Raw genomic sequence first — 19,514 nt, 5'->3', positions numbered from 1 at the left:
TGGTTTCTGTCACAGCTGGGGGGCTTGAACAAAAATCACTTCACGTCTCTGAGCCTCAGTTCCTTGACCCACACAAGGGTATCTAGCAGTGCCTACATTACAGGGTTATTGTGAGGTTTAAATACAATGGAGGAAGCTTTAGCACATCATCATTTTAGTGATGAAGCACTCCATAAACGGTAGCTACCAGCCCTACTATTACTGTTGTTATTGTTTTTGTATTTGCCTTCTCCAGACGGTGCTTAAAGGCACGGACCACAGGGCTGGGAGGGAGCAGTATCTGACACGGTCCACCCCCTTTGTCTTGTTGGAAACTAGCTCACTGAAGTGCTGGATTATAGGTGTGAGGTCTGTGTCTCCACGTGACCGTGAGCCTGTGGGCGCATGGTTGGGGTCCAGCTGGTTCACAGCTGTATCCCCAGTACCCAGCTAACTGTGTGTCAAATGAATGGATGATCTAGCCCAAGAAAACTGAGGCCAGCGTCTGGGTGACTTGTCAGGGCCGGAGCCCAGCCTCCAGGACCCCCTGCAGTGCTCCTGTTCCCCTCCTCCTCTCCGGGGGGAAGAGCTTCTGCAGACAACGTGTTTGCTGGCAGAGGGGCGACAGGGTGGGAGGCAGCTGACTGCTGGGGTGCGGGGAGCAGGTCCAGGCCCAAGCTTCCTGTCTGGGGGTGGGCGAGGGTGGGCAGAGGGGTGGGCCGCGCTTGATGCTCCCTCCCTAGGAGCGGCTGTTCCCAGCGCTTCACATTATTACTCCATTAGCGCCTTGTAGGGTTGACAAATGAAGGATAATTAATATCTGTGAGGGAAACAGATGTTGGAGTAATTCGCTCCCCGCTGTGCATTTGCGACAGCATCCCCTAACTCCCTGAGAGCATGGCAGGGCCACAGGACCTCTCTATGCCCTTGGTCAAAGGTGATGGAATCAGTAGGGCTGACAGCCTCCAGCTGGGCCCAGTCCCAGCACTGGGAAGAGACACCTGGTCCCCACACCAAGAGGGGCCGCTGGAAGCGTTTCCCGCCGCTTGCTTTTGGGAAGTTCTGCCAGTGTCCCATCTTGTGCCTACTGCTGAACCATAAACCCGTGTTTTATTGCTTCGTGGGGGATGGTGACCAGCCAGAAAAGCTCAGAATAACGGGAGATGGGCCAGGCTCACTGCTGCTACCCACTTACCCTCCTCCCTTCCGGAGCCTAAGACTGCCCTCCCCCAACCCCCTGTGGCCCTGCCAGCTCCAGGCCACCCTCTGTGGGCCTGTCACACCATTTGGAGGGTTCGAGTGCATGGAGTCAGGCCTGGGTTCAGTTCCTAGCTCTGCCACTCCCTGACTCAGTATCTGTGGGAAAGTTACTTCTTCCAGAGCCTTGGTTTCACCATCTGTAAAGTGGGTATAAATGTGTATGTGACCTAAACTTAGAAAGCATGATATCTGGCTAACACTTCATTTGGAGAAAGAAGGAGCTACAGTGAGTCCATTCATTCAACAAATTATTATTATTGTTGTTGTTGTTGTTGTTGTTGTTGTTGTTGTCGTCATTATTTATAGGGTTCCAGCCCCTATAATAGTCACTAAGATGAACAAAATAGCTATTCCTACCCTCTTGGAGTTTAGAGCTTAACCAGAGAGAGAAACAAAAACCAAGTCAGCAGACAAATCAACTACATGGTTCTCAAATTGTGACAACTACTTTGAAGAAAGTAAACAGGGAGTCACGATCAAAGGCTTCTTGGAAGAGGTGATGTTTGAGGATGAATGGGAGTCAAGCAGGTGAACAGAGATGAGGCACGGCACCCAGGCAGCAAGACCAGTGTGTGCAAAGGCCCTGAGGTCAGAAAGAGCTTGGCATTTGCGGGGGAGATGGGAAGGGGCCAGAGGGGCCAGAGCAGATGAGTGAGACAATTTGAAGTCACGTGTGTGAGTGCCCAGCACAGGATCTGAAGGAACTCTACGGAGCAAATGGACTCCCTCAGGGACTGTCCTTCTTATCCTGGCCTCCTCACTGTCAGGGTGATGAGCAGCGGCTCCCCTACTCAGGAGCTGGGGCTTGGCAAGAACAGGCCAGCTTGTCGTCTCTTCTACCCTTCAGAGGAGATGGACCAGTAGGGATCAGGGCTGGAGCTCTCTCAGCTTCAGCCCAGGCCTGGCGACCCTGGGCTGTGGCAGCAGTAAGATCGTTGAGGAGGGGGTCACTACCCGGCAGTCGAAGACCCATCTCTGCTGTTCTGTCTAGGCAGGGTGGGGTCTGCAGGAGGTGGGCCAGGGCAGTAAGAAGGCTCTAAGTAAGAAGGGGCCAGGGAAGAATGGAAGCCCCCTCCTACCACTGCCCACCTCCCATAGGCCCAACTACCCACAGGCCCAATTCTCCCCTCCTTTTTTAAAAAACTTTTTTTTTTAATCGTAGACTCATAGAAAGTTATAAAAATAGATCATAGAGTCCACTGTACCCTTCATCCACCTTTCCCAGTGATATAGCTTATATAACTGTCCAACTGCCTTTTCTCTTTTAATTGAAAAAAAAAAAACCAACAAACTCACAGTAGCTTTATGCTCATGGCAGATTTACCCAAATGTCCATCAACGGACAGCTAGATAAACATTGCGGTGTGTTCAGACAATGGAATACTATACAGCAATGAAAAAGAATGAACCAAGATATGCAACAACATGGAGAATCTTGATATCATGTTGTGCAAAAGAAGCTGCACATGAAAGAATTCAAGAACTGGCTGAACTTAATCTATAGTGACAGAAGGCAGAGTAGTGGTTAACCCCGTCGGGTGCACTCTGACAAGCTAGGGCCACAAGGGCTCACTCTAGAAGGGTGAGAAAGGTCCCCGCCTTGCTCTCATTACAAAAACAACTTTTAGACACTTCCTCCCCCAAATGTGGTTAACAGTTACTAAAATCCTGATACATTTGTAATCAGCCTTTATTTTGTTTAAAGAAATAAAACATTTTGGACTAAGCTAAGAACTCACTTGCAGTCTGTCCCAGATCCACGGCCCTCCCTGAGGCTCCATTCCCAAGACAACCACTGCTATGCGGCCCGTGTTCCCTCCCGTCTGTTTTAAACTTCGATACACACGAGTGCCCCAAACCAGGATAGAGTGTTTTTATGTGTTTATTTACAGAAATGACATCACACTGTAAGGGTTCTGCAATGAGTTTTCATTTCCTGCATGTCATTGAGCTGTAATGTGCCTGGCTCTTAGCTTATCTTTTTAACTGCTGTGTAGTATTCCATTGAATGGACTGATTTCTGCCTATTTATTGTTCTATTGATGGACATTTAAGTTGCTTCTACTTTTTTGCTATTTAAGTCTAAGTGCCTTCGTGGGGGTGTCTGTGGGGTCCCACCCTAGGCGTGGGCTCCCTGGATGACAGTATCTTCCCTCTGCTACCCTATGGCCAGGTCACACAGTCTCTCTGTCGCCCCCAGGTGGTCAAGGTGGTGGGCAGTAACATTTCCCACAAGCTGCGCCTGTCCCGGGTGAAGCCTACAGATGAAGGCACCTATGAGTGCCGCGTCATCGACTTCAGCGACGGCAAGGCCCGGCACCACAAGGTCAAGGCCTACCTGCGGGTGCAGCCGGGAGAGAACTCGGTTCTGCACCTGCCTGAAGCCCCGCCTGCTGCACCCGCCCCGCCGCCCCCCAAGCCTGGCAAGGAGCTGCGGAAGCGCTCCGTGGACGAGGAGGCCTGCAGCCTCTAGACTGATGCCCATCCCGCCTGCCCGCCCCGCGCCCCTACGGCTGTACAGAGTGCATGAGGAGCTGCTGGACCGCTGGAGACCAGACTGCCTGAGTCCAGCCGCCTCCCCATCCCCAAGACTGCCTGTGGCCACTACGTCGGCCCTCCACTCACCGCCCCTTTGCTCAGCATGTAAGCCCCACCCAGCCCTTCCTTTTCAGTCCCTTGCGGTGACCTGGCTCAGAGGAGGTGGCCTCGGGCACCAAGGGGCCAACTGCCCCCAACACTTGGGCAGGGCACCATGCTGGGGCCGGGCTGCCGCCTTTTGTCACCAGCTTCAGTGGAGTCCAGTGTTTTGCTTTGCTTGCTTGTCCCCCAATCCTGTCCCTTGCCGGGGCCTCCCAGCCTTCCTCTCCCTCTTTCCCACCATCCCCCTCTTGGACCTGGGGGTGTGGGCTGTGATCCCTCCCCAAATGTGGACTTGAATCTTCTGAGCAGAGCTAGGGCCTCTCCCCTGGCGAAGAGATGGGGCGAAAGCCCCCCGGGGTTGCCTTGCTCTGGGCTGGGGCCCAATTGCAGCGTCACTCACAGGGGCCCTGGGAGGGAGAGAGAGAGATGCAGCACTGCCTCCTGGTGGGTCATTCATGTCCAGCCTCCTTATCCCTAAGAAACAGCTCCCTGTCCCACCCTCCAGGGAGGCGGCCGGGTTGGGGAGCGGAGAGACCAGGAACCTGCTTCTTCACATAACAAGTCAGCAGAAGAGCCTTTCCCCTCTCACCACACGGTCCCACGCAGAGATTCGCACCAGCAGGACCCTTCTGAGGGTCTTTGAGGTTCTCCCAGGAGCCCACCTCTGCCAGCTCCCAACTTCCCAGCCCCCTTTTGGGGTCCATCCCAAGCCCACCCAAGGACCTGGGGCTGTTGGGAGCCAAGGGGCCCCAGGACCAGTGCCCTCACAATTACTGATCAGGGGGACACCCACCCCTGGTGATTTGTAAATATTTCTATTGAGTCCAACAGCCTCTCAGAACTGGCTCAAACCTCTAGCCACCTCTCAGCAATGGAGTGAGGGATGTGGGAGAGGCTGAGGGCTTCTCCCAGGGGTATGTGGGTAACCCTGTATACATGATCCAATTTGTGACTACCAGCCGACCTGAATAAAGCGGTTTAAAAAAAAAAAACTCTGGGCAGCGTCTTTCTGGGGGAGCCTTGTCTGGAATCAGTGTGGCAGGGGAGGGGGAGGTGGCCAGCCCCCACCCAGGCCTCACTCAGCATAGTCTCACTTCTGCTTTCTGCCCTTCGAGCACAGAGCAAGAGCTGGTGCGGCCACAGGGAGAGGGTAAAAAATAAAAAATAAAACCCCAGCATTTTTCCAGCCCAAGGCATTTGAATTATTCTTAGATTTTGAGGTAATCACATACACAGAAGAGTGCCTAAAACGTGCCTACACTGTTTTGTGAATAAATTATAAAGCAAGTAAGGGTGAGCCACCACTGACCAAATAGCATCCCAGAACAGAACCCCAAGTCCAGCCCATGTGTCTTTCTGATCATAGCCCCCTCTCCTCCCTGCTGGAGGTAACCACCATCCTGACTTTGAAGGTCATCATATTCTTAATGTGCTTTTTATAGTTTTACTACCTCTGTGTATGTCATCTTAAGCGATATAGTTGAGTTTTGTCTATCTTTTTGAATTTTGTATACGTGGAATCAGCCATCTCTATTCTTTTATGCACCACTGTATTTGTGAGATTCATTCATGTTATCGCGTGTGTCTGTAATTTGTCCATTTTATTGCTGTATAATATTCCATTGCATGGAGATCTTACAACTTATCAACTTATTTACTCATTCTACTGTTGACAAGAATTTGTGTTCTCATCTGAGTACTGTTATCAGCCACACCGCCATGAGCATTCTAGTCTGTGTCTCCTGGTGCACATGGCGCAAGATTCTCGGGTGGATTTGCCAGGTTGGAGGGTCAGCCACTGCACTCTAGGCTTCTCATTTTCTCCCGGGAGGTATCACCATTCCTTTATTGCAGTTGAGGAAACAGGCTCAGAGAGGCTAAGTAGCTCATTCAACGTCACACAGTTGAACTCTGCTGGGCCTAGACTCCTCTCCTAACTTCTCCCATCATGCCCTGGACTCTGGACTCCCCTTGGCTCACTCCAATGGAGGGTCCCACCCACCATGGTCCTGCCGAGAATCTACTCGAGGGTGTGTGGGTTCAGGGTTCTCAGGTCAAGCCCTTGTAACCAGCAACCAGTGCAACCCACTGGTCTCTCCTCCATGTGCCTGTGGAAACCACAGGCACCACCCACACTGTCTGTCTCTGAGCTCCCCTGCCAAGCAGACTGAGCGAGCCCAGCCTCCCTTAAGGGCAGGGACTGGGAACTGACGAAACAATGCCTGATGCTGAAAGGGCACAGTGTGTCCCAGGCCCTGTGCTGATCGTCATAGCAGCCCTGAAAAAAAAAAAAAAAAAGCATGTGTCCTCAGTTTTCAGATGAAGAAACAGGTTCAGAGAAGGGTGGGTAGATGAATGGATGAATGAAGGGATGAGAACATGAATTAACCAAGCTATGATGGAGCTGGGGCTCTGGACCTGTTGCCGAATTCAAGCATCCCAGGGCTGGATGGTCTATGACCTGTGGTTCTCTCACTCCAGCAGCCAGACTTTACTCAAAAACTATGGTCCCCAGTATCGCCAAGACAATATTATAGAACTCCTAGAGGACATCTTTGCCTTGCCTTTAACTTTAATGTGAATGCTGCCTGTGTTTCCAATGCTGGCTTTTGAGTATATTTCCAGAGTGGCCTATGAATGTTTTAGGATACTCAAGCCTTATTGATGAGGCACTCAAACACCTTGGTGTGAATGCCCATCTCAAGTGGGCACCATCAAAGCCAAGTTCCAGGACTATGCCCACCCTACTCCTTAAAAACAAAGCATTCTTGGAATGATTCCAAGTGCCTTACTCTGGTCACCTTCAGGTACAGCTCTGGAAGCCAATAGGTATGGCATTTAAAGCATGGACTTTGGGATCTGATAGACATGGGTTCAAATTTCAGCTATGCCACTTATGAGGTATGTGGCATTAGGTCCACCTCCCCTCCCTGAACCTCAAAAGTTCCTTGCAGAATTTATCAGAGGCACTGTGAACGTAGCATCTGGCGTACTGAGACTGATCTCATTCACCAGCATGGGGGAGGGCAGGGCCCAGGAATCCGCATTGCTGATAAATTTCTCTGCACAAGGAAGTGTGTGAGCTGTTGGGGTGTCACATGTGCACAGCAGTTTGTCTGAAAAGACACCTGCTGAGTTGAAAGCAGTGGTCACTTCTAAGGAGCGAGATAGGAGTACCCTCAGTAGGCTGAATATTTGTAAGGGGAAAGTATCCTATCCATAGCTTGATACAGATATAAATAGTTAAAGAAAACCAACCAGGAAACGAAAGTAAGTAAAATGGGGGAAATGAAAGAACGCCAAGGTTGGCGGGAATGCTGGTAGGTGCACCATGTGGTGTCTGAGTCCCCTTGACAAGTCTCTTCCTCCCGAAGGAAGCCCTCGCTGACGTACGTGGAGCAGACCCTGAAGCCATGCCCGCTCCACTCTTCCCCCACGCTATCCTCCCACTCTTCCCATGCTCATTTCCTTGTTGCTTGATTTAGTCCTGGTTTAGTTTAGGTATCTACACTCCTTTAAAAAGATGACTTGTCTCAGAAAAGACTTGCGTCCACTCCTAATAAGCCCAGTGTGTGAATTTTGATTGGTCTAAGCCAGGGGAGTCCACAGATCACCCTGGCCAAGGGTCCGTGGATGAAATGCATGGGATTCGCAAACTCGTGTGGGGGAAAAAACAGCTTTGTTCTCACTCACCTCCAACTGAAATTTAGCATTTCCTTCCTTTGTGAATGTAAGCAACAAACCACAGCAGTATTAGCAGTAACTTGTAATGTGTCACCAATAGAAAACACAAATATTTTCCCCTCACAAAACAGTTATAGGTATCTCAGATCATTGTTTACACTCATCACTACTTCAAAATTATGGTTGTTATTAGATATGCTGCTAGATTTTCTTATTTAATGCACTAATAAAGAAGCAAGTTTTTTCCTACATCGCACTTTAAAAAAATATATTTTGAAAACCATATTTCAATATAATTGGTTTGTTTTGGAATCCTATCATTTTATTTTATGCAGTTAGAAACAGTCTTATGAGAAGGGTCTGTGGGTTTTGCCAGACTGCCAAAGGGGTCCATGGCGCAGAAGAGGTGGACGAACCCTGGTCTAAGCCAGTGCTAGAAACTCCATTATCCTAGCGGGACCTCTAGTTTAGGAAGTGTCATGTGACCTGTGATGACAAATTCACAAATGAGATGCTAGGGGACATCTGCTAGAGGGGGAGTGGAATCCCTCTTGAGGAAGGTTTCTTAAAAGGGGATACAAGGACGACTGACTTTCTTTCTCTGCTTCTTAATGTCTGAGCCTGAGACCTGGGAATGTCTTCCACCTCTGGGCGACCGAAGGAGAGAAGCCAATCCAACTGAGATGCAGAAGGGACTGATGGGAAAAGCCTGGGTCTTTGAGGGTGGGGTTGACTTGGTGAATTAGCCAGATATGGAACCTCTCTACGTCTGGACTCCTATTATCAAACAATAGACCCCTTACGATTTAGGCTAGTTGGGTCAGCTGTCTTTTTTTCTTAGCGAAGAGAACCTTCTCTAATCCATTATGCTAGCTTTGTTCCTCCATGTTTTCCACGCTTGGCCTTAATTGTCATTGGGGTGACATGGAGAAAAAAGCCAGCTCCTTCTTCCATGTTTGTATCTCTAGGTCAGCAGTTCTCAAATTCAGGCATACATCAGAATTATGCTAACGTTTGTTAACATTAACTTAGTAAAACCCGCTTTTCTAGGTCCCATCCCCACAGTTTTAGATCCAGTAGGGCTGGACTGAGTCCCAAAAGTCTGCATTTCTAACAAATTTCCAGATGATGCTGATACTGCTGGTCTTGGGACCACATTTTCAGAACTACTGGTCTAGGTCCCTATGAAAACATGGCTCCCTGAAATGAAACCAGTTCTCAAGATGGGGTCCAGTCAGTGCTAAGCAGAGTAGAATTATCCATCACCTCCCTTAATATGAATAGCAGACTCCTATTATTGCAAACCAAATTGCAAACTGCTTTTTCATATTATCGAAACCTATGTTTCCAAAACTCTGAAACTGGTGTTGTACACGTGGATCCTAACCTCTTTCCCTATTCTATAGAATGGGAAGTATCACTTGTTGAGTGCTTAATATGTGCCGAGTACTTTAATTTATCTGATTTAATTCTCATAACAACCCTTGAAATGGGCAGCTGCCTATTTCTGGGGAGACCAATGCCCAGAGAAATAAAGAAAAAAATCCCCAAGATCACCAAGTGGGTAAATAAGTTGAAGGACCCAGGATTTGAGTCTGGGTTCTAGAACTCTATAATTAAGAACTCTCTTCCTGCTTAACAGCATCTATTTATCAGCTCCTTTTTGGGGCCCAAGACAAATTTACCTATTGTGTTTCATCCAGCTCATTTCTCTTTTTTTATCTACAAGGTCATCAAATGGGATTTTTGTCAAATGCCCCATGTTTCCTAAGCCTCCAGTATCTCCTTCACCTGTAATTCAGGCCTTTCGCTGCCCTGACTCCTGCCCCTAAAAAGAAGGAGATGAAGCTTGTGGAGTTGCATCTGAGTTTTGTATCTGAAAGCGTTAACAGTGGGCACATTTTAATGAAGTCCATTTTCTGAACTACCACTTCATAAATGTTCTAATTAGTATGAAAATGTACCCCTCAAGTAATTTAGGGTGTGCTGGGCCTTTCTTGTTCTAGTTGCAGTTATGTTCATTTAGCCCATAATAATTTAGTGAGCAACCTTATTTTTTAATCTTCCTTTGTTCTCATGCCTTATCCTTTCCCACATTAGGGGACATAGGCCAGCATGAAGATTCAATTTAATTAATGATAAATTCTTGAATAAGTGTAGTTGCGAAAAGACACCATCGAAATGCTAGGGAAGATTTCAAGTTCAAGAGTTTACACTTTCTTGATGAGATTCTTGATCTTATCTTGAAATATATTGGACTTCATCCTTAGCAATGCTCTTTGCATTATGTTCTATTTTGTCTGATATTAACATTGTTAAACCAATTTCCTTTGGTTAGCGTTCAGCCAGGATATCTTTTTCTGTCTATCTTCAACATTTCTGTGTCATTGTCTTAGATAGATTGTTTATACACAGCTTATAGCTGGATTTCGATTTTAAAAAGATCTCATTTAAGTAGTCTCTGTCTTTAATAGGTAAATTTAATCCATTTACATTTATTGTGATTACTGATTTATTTGAATTTACTTTCTACCATCTTATTTTGTTAATGTGTTTTGTTTTCTGTTACCATGAGATTTCTTTGGGGGTGGGGAAAGCACATGTGATTATCTTAATTTTTTTCTTCTTTCTTGACTTTTGATGGATATGTTCTTTAGTACCCCATCCCTTTTCCTCCCAACTGATTCAAAGACTACAAATCATATTTCTTTTATTGGTTTTATTTAAATTTAACATTAAATCATTTAACTATATATTTTCCTAACAGCATAAAGGTAATCAGTATCTCTATTTTCCTCTTTAAAGCAACCCCTGTGTCACAGTGTAAACACCAATTGAACTGCCTCCCATTCCATCTTCCTTGTTGCCTAGAATTTTTGTTCCACTATTTATCACAAAAATTCATATTTACATGGTCAGAAATTAATTCGATTTACCAGTATATTTGACTAGTTTCTGTACTTAAGATTTTCCTTCTTTTACTTTCCCTTTTGCTTTTAGTAATCCTTTCAGTGAGGATATGGGTGGTAAACCCTTTTAATCTATGAAAGTCTGAAAATGTAATTTGCTCTCCTTTTTCAAAGTTAACCTAGCTCTGTATTGAGGTAGATTCATCTTATTTTTCCCTTTGCATGTTTAGGATAGTACCTCTCTGTCTCTGTCACCCATTGCTATTAATGAGAAATCTGCTGTCGGTTCAACTGGCATTCTTTTGTAGGCTATTTGTCTTTATTTTCTTGTAACTGTTAAGATTTTTCTCTTTATCTTTGACAGTCTGCTCTATCATTACAATGATTCTGGTTGAGATTTATTTTTAACCATCCAGTTTACCACATGGTATGTATTTTTCACCTGAGGACTTTCTTTTTGGTTATAAAATATTCTCAGCCATCATCTAGATATTGTACAGGGGATATTGTATCTCCATTACAGGTGTTCTAGCCTGGCATTTCTATAACATATACGCTGGACTCATTCAATCTGCTCACCATGTTTTAACTGCCTTTTTATATTTTCTATTTTTTTATCTCTCTCCGATGCTTTCTAGGTGAATTACTCAGGAATACCTTTCGGTTCACTAATAGTCTCTTCGACTGTATCTGATATAGAGTTTATCCTATTTAATTTACTTTAAGAATGGTACTTTTTATTTTTAGGATTTCTAATAGTTTCCTTTTCACATTAATAGTTAATCATATCTGTTTTTATTTCATGACTTTTTTCTTTTTACAAGTCATTCTGTTCTTTACCTTTTTTAGGGTTTTAAATTTATTTTAAATTCATTTTCAGATTGCTCTATTATTTGCACTTATCATGAGTGAATTCATCTGTTTAAGAGTTGAGTTTATTGGTTATTTCTCTCGGTAAAGAGGAATTTTTCTGTCCATTATCTTTCCCTGCACTTGTCTGAACCCAGACACTCAGACCGCTAGTTGAAAAACAGGCTTCCTATTGGCAACTCAGGATTCCCTGTTTTTGGTGATATCAGAGATATCACAGATGTAGTTAATGTGTCAAGATGGCTTGATTCAAGTCCCAATTGCCAGACTTGCATCTCCTCCCCTGTTACCTAAGATATAGTTTCAAGCAGAGAGTCTGACAGTAGATCTCCAATTCTCAAATGATCCTTTTGGTCCCCACTTACTCAGTAGGACTTAGATTCCTGGTTACTTCTGCCTGTTTCCATAGCCAGAGCCTGGCAGTTTTGAGGCTTCGGCCTCCACTTTATTTGTGTTTCTGTTCCAACTCTGTTCCAAACAGAAATATTTATGAGTGTGGTTATGTAACTTTATTTATCTAAAAAATATAATTTATCTATTATTGCAGTATATGAACAGAGGTTTATTTTCCCACTTTTACATCAGTTTTACTGAAGCATGATTTATATACAAGAAAAAGCCAATTTTAAGTGTATAATTCAACGAGTCTTGATAAATATATATGAATCACTATTAGAATTAAGACAAAAATACCTTCATCATCCTCCAAACATCCCTCGTGCTCCTTTGCTATCAACCCCCTTCCGCGAACCCCAGTCCCTTGTAACCGGCGAGCTGCTTTCAACAGATTAGTTTCACCTTTTCTAGAATTTCATATAAATTGAATCAGACAATATATACTCTTTTGTGTTTGGCTTTTTACACTAAGCATAGCGGCATTGAGATTTATCCATGTTGCGTATGACAATACTTCATTCCTTTTTACTGTCGAGTAGTATTTTTGTGTGTGTGAATACATTAGTTTGTTTATTCATCCTTCTGTTGATGAACATTTGAATTGTTTTGAATTTGAGGCTATTATATATAAATTAGCAATGAACATTTTTACATAAGTCTTGGTGTGGACAAGTTTTTTTCTCTTCAATAAATAGCTGAGAGTGGAATTACTGGGTATTATGGTAAGTGTATGTTTAACTTTATAAAACACTTCTGAACTGTTTTTCAAAGTGGCTGCACCATTTTGCATTCCCATCTGCAATGTATAAGAGTTGAGGAGAAGGATTTTTTTACAGCATGAACTCAGTGCCATCTTGACTGGAGTTAACCGTAAAAACACTTGAGAAAGTACAATAAGAAACGGTAATGAAATCTCTGTGAGGGCAAAGACTCTAAGTGTCCTGTTTACTCCTGCATCCTCAGTGCCTAGCACAAGGCACTCAATAAATAAATCAATGAATAAAGATTTGTCTCTCGACAGACAGTAACTGCTTATAAGAGTTAGGTCAAAGTTTGGACCTACTGCATTTTATTTAACCAAAGGAAGATTTTTGGAGCTCTGTTTTCTCCTCCCTTAAATTTCACTAGATCCTTGTTTGGAACTCGTTGGCATTTCTATCCCATTACTATAAGATCTACCACCCCTTCAGCCAGGCTTCTCTTTATAGCCCAAGATGGTGCCTCTACCTCTCAATACTGGGTCTGTATGTCAGCCAGCAGGAAGGAGAAAAAGGGAGAGGAGGGTACACATCCTCTCTTTAAGGATATAGGCTTGAAGTTGAAGATCATTTCTGCTTATCTATCATGGGCTAAAACTTAGTCACATGGCCACATGTAGCTGCTAGGGAGACAGGAAAATGTGGCTTTTATTCTGACCAGCTGTGAGCCTGGATAAATACGAGTTCGTTTACTTAGAAGAAGGGGAGACTAGATATTGGATCACTTCTAGCAGGCCCTATCCTTAGCCTGACTTTGCCTTAAACTCTGGCACTTTGAGCTCAATGTACTCTTAGGAAAAACATGTTTATTCCTCAGCTCCAGGAAGAACTTTTCATTTCACTGACCAAAAGAAAGCTATTGTCTCAGCACCACCCAGATCAGCCACCTCACCCAGCCCCTTTCTTCAGGTTGTCTGCTCCAGCTGCAGGGGTGGGGAGCAGCTGAAGGACAGTGCATTCAAAGAGGGGGATTTAGTGATGAGATCTGCAGACTGGCCCACACTGCTGACCTCTCTGGAACCCGAGTGGCTGCCTCTGGGTGATCGACCTGAGCAAGCTGTGGTGGACCCGATGGCTGAGTACAAAGAGCTGGGTCCACTCAGCTGCCCTCCCCACAGTCCATCGAGCTTGATCTCCAGGACATTTAGCAGCCTACAGGGGTAGGGCATGTCCCAGAGCTTCATGTGCAATATGGTAGCCACTAGCCACGTGTATCTATTGAAAGTTAATAAAATAAAATAAAACATTCAGTTCCCCAGTTATATTAACCACATTTCAAGCACTCAGTGGACACCTATGGCTAGTGGCTACCATACCAGAATGGTACAGATACGAACGTTTCCATCTTTGAAGAAAGTTATGTTAGACAGCACTGCCTCAGAGAAAAGACATCTCAAATTGTATTAACAGAGGCAGAGGACCAAGAAAGAAGGCGATGGGACCTGTCTACACCATGCCAGGCATAGCCCAGCTGGGCCACCATGTTCCATGGGTCCCGCAGTCTGCAAGGGAAACGAATGAGAGAGAAGGGTACAGGCAAGTGTAACCAGGGTGCAGAGGGGTTGGAAACATATCTCTGTCTCATTGAAAGGATGTCTGAGTGTGGGCTCCTCCAGAAGCAGATGCCGGGACAAAGATTTAAGAGCGAGTAGTTTACTTGGGAGGTGGTACCAGGAAGCACCAGTAGAGGAGCGAGGACGTGAGATAGGGGAAGCGTGTGTGGTCAGGCAAGCGAGCACTGTGAGCAAGTGGGGCTCCTTCCTACCAGGGAACTCTGGGAGGACGATGTAAAGCATGCAGTTCAAGGTCACCCTGCCTGAGGGCTGAGGGAGCTGGGGTCTTTATACACCAACTTCCATCAGTCATAGGCCGAGGACTATTCCAAGGGTATTAATTTGCCAGGACTTCTGGCCTGCCGACAATGGAGATAGAAGATAGAAGGCTTTCTTACCTGTGGAAAGTCCTCAGGCAAAGAGATGTAAACGTGAGGTAGCTGAAAGTTGGCTGGAGTGCACTGAAGTGGTAAGACCTGAGGGATCGGGGCTGGGTACTCAGCACTGTCTGCTCCAAAAGAGTAAGACCAGCATCTTTAACCCTCAGCCTCACATCTCTCTCTCTCTCTCTCTCTCTCTCTCTCTCTCTCTCTCTCTCTCTCTCTCTCTCTCTCACACACACACGCACACACACACTCCTTACATACCTCTCACACTGGCTTCTTCCTTTTCCTCAGACTCATCCTGCTCCTCCCACCGCAGGACCTTTGCATATACTGTCCTGTGTATCTCAAACATGTCTATTTGTTCCTATCTCCCTTTATTTAGTCAAGTCCTACTTATTCTTCAGATCTTAGCTCAAATGTCCTTTCCTCCAGGCACCCTTCTCTGAGAGACACCATACCCCCATCCAAGGACAAGATCAAGTCCTATCGTATGCTGTCCCAACTCCCTGTCCTACAAGTGTGTCAATATATATGTTGGTGAGATTAGTTAATTAACACTGTCTTCCCCATGAGACTGTGAGAAAGGGAACTTCCTTGTCTTGTTCACAGTGACATGTACTAGGTCCTCGAGAAATGCATGTTAGGTGAATGCATGAATGGATGAATAAATGAATGAATAAATTCCAGTCAGATTGACTGAGACTCCCAGTAGCCAGAGAAGGAATTTACCAGCTAAAGACCCAAGGAAGAGGAGGAGGCTAATTAGCAATTCATTAGGATCCATTTTCAAGTCTGTAGTCAATGCTAATCACTTGTTTGTTTAAAACAGGAACTTCTGTACTCATTAAATCCATTAGTAAATGAAAATGTTTCTCAGGGAAGTCTGGCCTCCCATACTGGAGTGTAAATTCAAGGGCTTCACCCCCTCTTTCGCACAGACTTGCCAGAAGCTGGCAAAGCTAGTGCTCACAAGCTGAAAACCCCCTGGGCTAGGACGCTACTCCTCGTTCACAGCAGGACCGTGGGGACCTGTCTCTTCAACTCCCCAAGCTCAGTTTCTGTCCCTGTTAAATAGGCACAATATTCAATTTCATGGCTAGTTGTGAAGATTAGAGGGAGCTGTGTAGCCTGGAGTGTCAGCTCACACCTTGGTGTTATCCTCCCTGACAGCCTAGAGTAGGTGTAATTTGAGTCTGTTTCTACCTGGCAGCCTCATGAGTAATCTGATCGTTGTCTTGAACTCTTATCGGTTTTACCAACAAATAGGCTCCTCTCTCCTTTAAGCAGCCATGTGTAGAGGGCGCTCACTCTTGCCTTGCATTAGCTCATTTAATCCAAACAGCAAGACCAACAAGTAGCCGTTATTACTTGCATTTGCAGATGTGGAAACTGAGGCTTGGCGAGAAGAGGCCTTCATCCAGGGCCTTTTCTTCTCCCCATGCTGAGCAGCCTCCTCCAGGGGGCTCTCTCTGATTCGTGAGGCAGAAATGGTTGCTGTCCCCAATCTGTGCTCCATTAGGTGGGTCTGCCATTTCTAGGTCTAACTCATCCTCGAGTTCCCAGGGGCCTGGCGCTCTGCAGAAACAGAGCAGCCACCTTTGCCCAAGCACGAACTACATACTAGCCTCTGTGCTCAGTGCTTTTCATGCATTAAATCATTGAGTCCTCACAAAAATTCTGTGAGGCTGAGCTACTATTATTATCCCCATCTTAAGGATGAGGGAACTGATTTGTAAGATTACATGGCTAGTAAGTGTGGCAAAGGGCAAAAGAAGTCTGTTTTCAGAGCCCGTGCACTTCACCTCTGGGAGGACTGTTCTGCCCCTACAACAGACCTCAGGAGTGATGGGGTTGGGGAGGGCTTGGAAGCGGCCTGGTAAGAGTGAGCTCTGTCCTCCATTCAACCAGAGCCCTGCAGAAAAGCCCCAGCGACCAGTCTCCCTGAGGCAGTGCTACCAGCCAATTCCTCAGGCATCCATTGAGTGTCTGCTGGAAGTATCATAAGGATGACTTTGGGGTATTAAATAGACCAGCCTCCCTCCCTGAAGCTTCCTCCTTTTCTACGGCCTCCTTGCCTACTGTTCTCACCTCTCATTGTTGTGAGCAATACCCTGAAATGTTGTGTGAGCCTCTGTATGTGCTGTTCCCTAGGCTCAGAGGGGTCCTTCCTTCCCTTTGTGTCTGATGAGTAAATACTGCAGAGCTAGCTTGGAGGGCCTCTCCTCCCTGAAGTCTCCCAGTGTCCCTTCAGCTCAACCCCTGTGCTGCCATTTACACCTCTAAGGTATCAATACCTTCATACCGAGCATTGCCCAGGGGCCAGGCCTCGAGTTTAGCACTTAATCAGTCTAATCCTCACCATGTTTTCAGGGGGAGATTATTTTTATTTCCATTTCACCAATGAAGATACTTGCCCAAGGCAGCTGGGTCAAACTCAGGCCGTGTGTCTCCAGAGGCTGTGCTCTTAACAACTGCCCCTGTCTTCCTCCCAATACAGACTTTATTGTTGCCTTCTCGTGATGCCTTGTCTTGTTTAGCTCTCCTCCGAGCCTAGCTCCTAGGAGGCAGCATTGATATCCTTTTGTCTCTGAGCCTGGCACATAGAAAGCCAGGAGAAAGACTTCTCGAATTGAAGTTTTCAGCCTGAGGATTTTGGATCCCGACCCTGATGTAACCGGTCATGTAATTAATTCATCAGGTGATATTAGCAACCTCAGGTTTGAATCCTATTGTTGCCCTTTTACTTGAGGCCTTTGGGCCTGTCACTGGATAGCTCAGTCATCTTAATGATGAAAGGTAGGCACAAGTCACAGCCCTGTCCAAGGTGCTGAGATGCAGGCATAAATAAGACCCCTGGGTGGGAGGCAGGGAGCCCCAGACAGAACCGTGCCGGGGCCAGGGTAGATGGCATAGTGCGACACCTTGAGAGCACTGAGTGGGAGCCCTGGATTCTGCCTGGGCAGTCAGAAAAGCATCTGAGGCTCAACCTGCTTCTCTTGGGGTTCTGAGGGGCTCAGACGAGCTAGGGCATGAGTGGCAGGCCGTTTTCCTGCACGCACACGAGGGCCCTGGGGTGGGCGCCTGCACAGTGCACAACCCATGCCCTGAAGGGCATCCTCTTCCCTTATTTGTGTTAAGTAATGTCTTCCCTCCCCCAGCCCTGGTTCCCCTTAAGAAATGCAAAGCACAGGTGAGGGGACCAGATGATATTAGGCTCCACACACCAAAACGTGAGTTGACCATAGTATTTTAGACTCACCAATACTTTATATTTTAGTAATAACTTTTTGTGAGTAAATAAGTTACACCATGTGTATGGCTAAAAATGTGACAAGCATAATGGTACAACCTGAAAGGATGTCTCATCACGGACTCTGTTACCCTTCCGAGAGGCTGCCGCTTAGTTGTTCTCTGAGAAATCCCACACGTCAAGTACCCCAGCCCCATAAAGAGCAGCAGCATTCTGCTTGTCTTTTCCTTTCTTTCTTTGTGCGTCGGGAGGGAGGGAGGGAGGGGAGGGAGGGAGGGAGGGAGGGAGGAAGGAGGAAGGAAGGAAGGAAGGAAGGGAAGGAAGGCGGAAGGCGGAGGAAGAGAGAGGGAGAGAGGAGGAGGGAGGGGGAGGAGGGAGAAGGAAGGAAGGAAGGAAGGAAGGAAGGAGGAAGGAAGGAAGGAGAGGACGGTCAGGAAGGAAGGAACGGAAGGAGGAACAAAGGACTTCTGGCTCATTTGTCTTAGTGTCAGTTCTTTTTCTTCTTTCTTTCTTTCTTTCTTTTCTTCTTTCCTTCCTTCCTTCCTTCCTTCCTTCCTTCCTTCCTTCCTTCCTTCCTTCCTTCCTTCCTCTTTCTCTCTCTCTTTATTTTTCATCTGTATTTTTTTTCATTAAGTTTATCTGTCTTTTTCTTTAATAATATCTCTTGGAGACACACACAGAGAACTACCTCTTTCTTTTTAAAGGCATGACACACTACATGATAGTAAGGCACTTAATTGGCTGGACCTCTCTGGATGGGCCTTCAGGTTGTTTCCCGTCTTTTATTAATGTAAACAATGCCTCTGCGAACACTTCGTTCATCATCGTGCACATGGACAAGGAAGTTCCCGAAAGCATGATTGCCAAGTCAAAGGGCATGTGAATTTTAAATTCTGATTGCCATTGCTGTTTTATTCATTTTGTTATATGGATAGAGCTTAGTTCATTTAACCAGCCCATCCCTCCTCTCTCCCTAACCCCTTCTCCAGCTTTCTTTTTAATCCCATATTTTCTAAAAGAAAATAGTTAACAGTGACATATCACGTCACTTGATGTACGCTTCTTCGCCGTAGTTCACTAGTGTTTGTGTTGTGAGGGGGGTTTTTGTGGGGCGTTTCCGTATCTTCTGGACGGATGTTTAAGTCCTTCAGTGAGGTTATGTCTTGTCTTTTGCTCCCAGTCTCTTGAGATATTCATGTAAAGCATTAGGCACTATGCACATACTGGGCATTGAATATTTATTTGTGAGTTTCTGTAAACAAGAACGACATTGCAATGAATTGCCTACGTGTGTGCAGCAGAATTGCTGGTCGAAAGCACGTACATTTAAACTGGGTAGATTCTGCCAAACTGACTGCTGAAGAGCTTGTACCAATACCTATTTCCCCCACGCACTTGCCGACACTTTATTAACCAGTCACAGATGTTTTGGATAATAATGTGCTGGGAGACTGATTGGTTCAAACCCTTTATCTAGCAGACAAGGAAACTGAGGCCCGGGAGAGCAAGGAAATGCCCAAGGTCACCTGTGAGCTGTGGTACGGTTTGATTCCCATTCTGGCCTCTCTTTTCTCTTAGGGAACTTGGCAGTGTTCTGGGTGGAATGTGTGAGAGCACTGGGGTGGGGAGGGGGGTCCATGCGGTGCGAAAGGATACGAAGGTGGGGTGCACCGAGGTCTGTCTACTCCGCACCTCCGCCTTAGGGAATGCAACATGCTTCATTTCATGAAGAAACTTCTGCCTCTTCCCCACGACTTCTCTCCGCCTCCCCCACCCCTCCAACATCCTTTCCCTTGGAAATGGTCTCAGAGATTCGAAAGGTGCTTTCC

At 46.1% G+C, this 19,514-nt stretch overlaps 2 protein-coding genes across 2 annotated transcripts in view; one reads left to right on the top strand and one right to left on the bottom strand.

The window, feature by feature from the left end:
* Positions 1-4,886, top strand: part of VSTM2L (V-set and transmembrane domain containing 2 like) — a 33,421-nt gene extending 28,535 nt beyond the window's left edge. Inside the window, exon 4 of the mRNA XM_016148288.2 lies at positions 3,440-4,886. Coding sequence (XP_016003774.2) covers positions 3,440-3,712 — 273 coding nt within the window. The 3' untranslated portion in view covers positions 3,713-4,886. The remainder of the gene's footprint in view (positions 1-3,439) is intronic.
* TTI1 (TELO2 interacting protein 1) overlaps positions 1-19,514 on the bottom strand; it is a 72,790-nt gene that overhangs the window by 6,105 nt on the left and 47,171 nt on the right. The window lies entirely within an intron of this gene.

Source organism: Rousettus aegyptiacus, unplaced genomic scaffold, assembly GCF_014176215.1.
Source record: "Rousettus aegyptiacus isolate mRouAeg1 unplaced genomic scaffold, mRouAeg1.p scaffold_m13_p_12, whole genome shotgun sequence".
Lineage (NCBI taxonomy): Eukaryota > Metazoa > Chordata > Mammalia > Chiroptera > Pteropodidae > Rousettus > Rousettus aegyptiacus.
The sequence above is the reverse complement of the archived record's forward strand: the minus strand, read 5'-3'. Positions and strand labels throughout refer to the sequence as shown.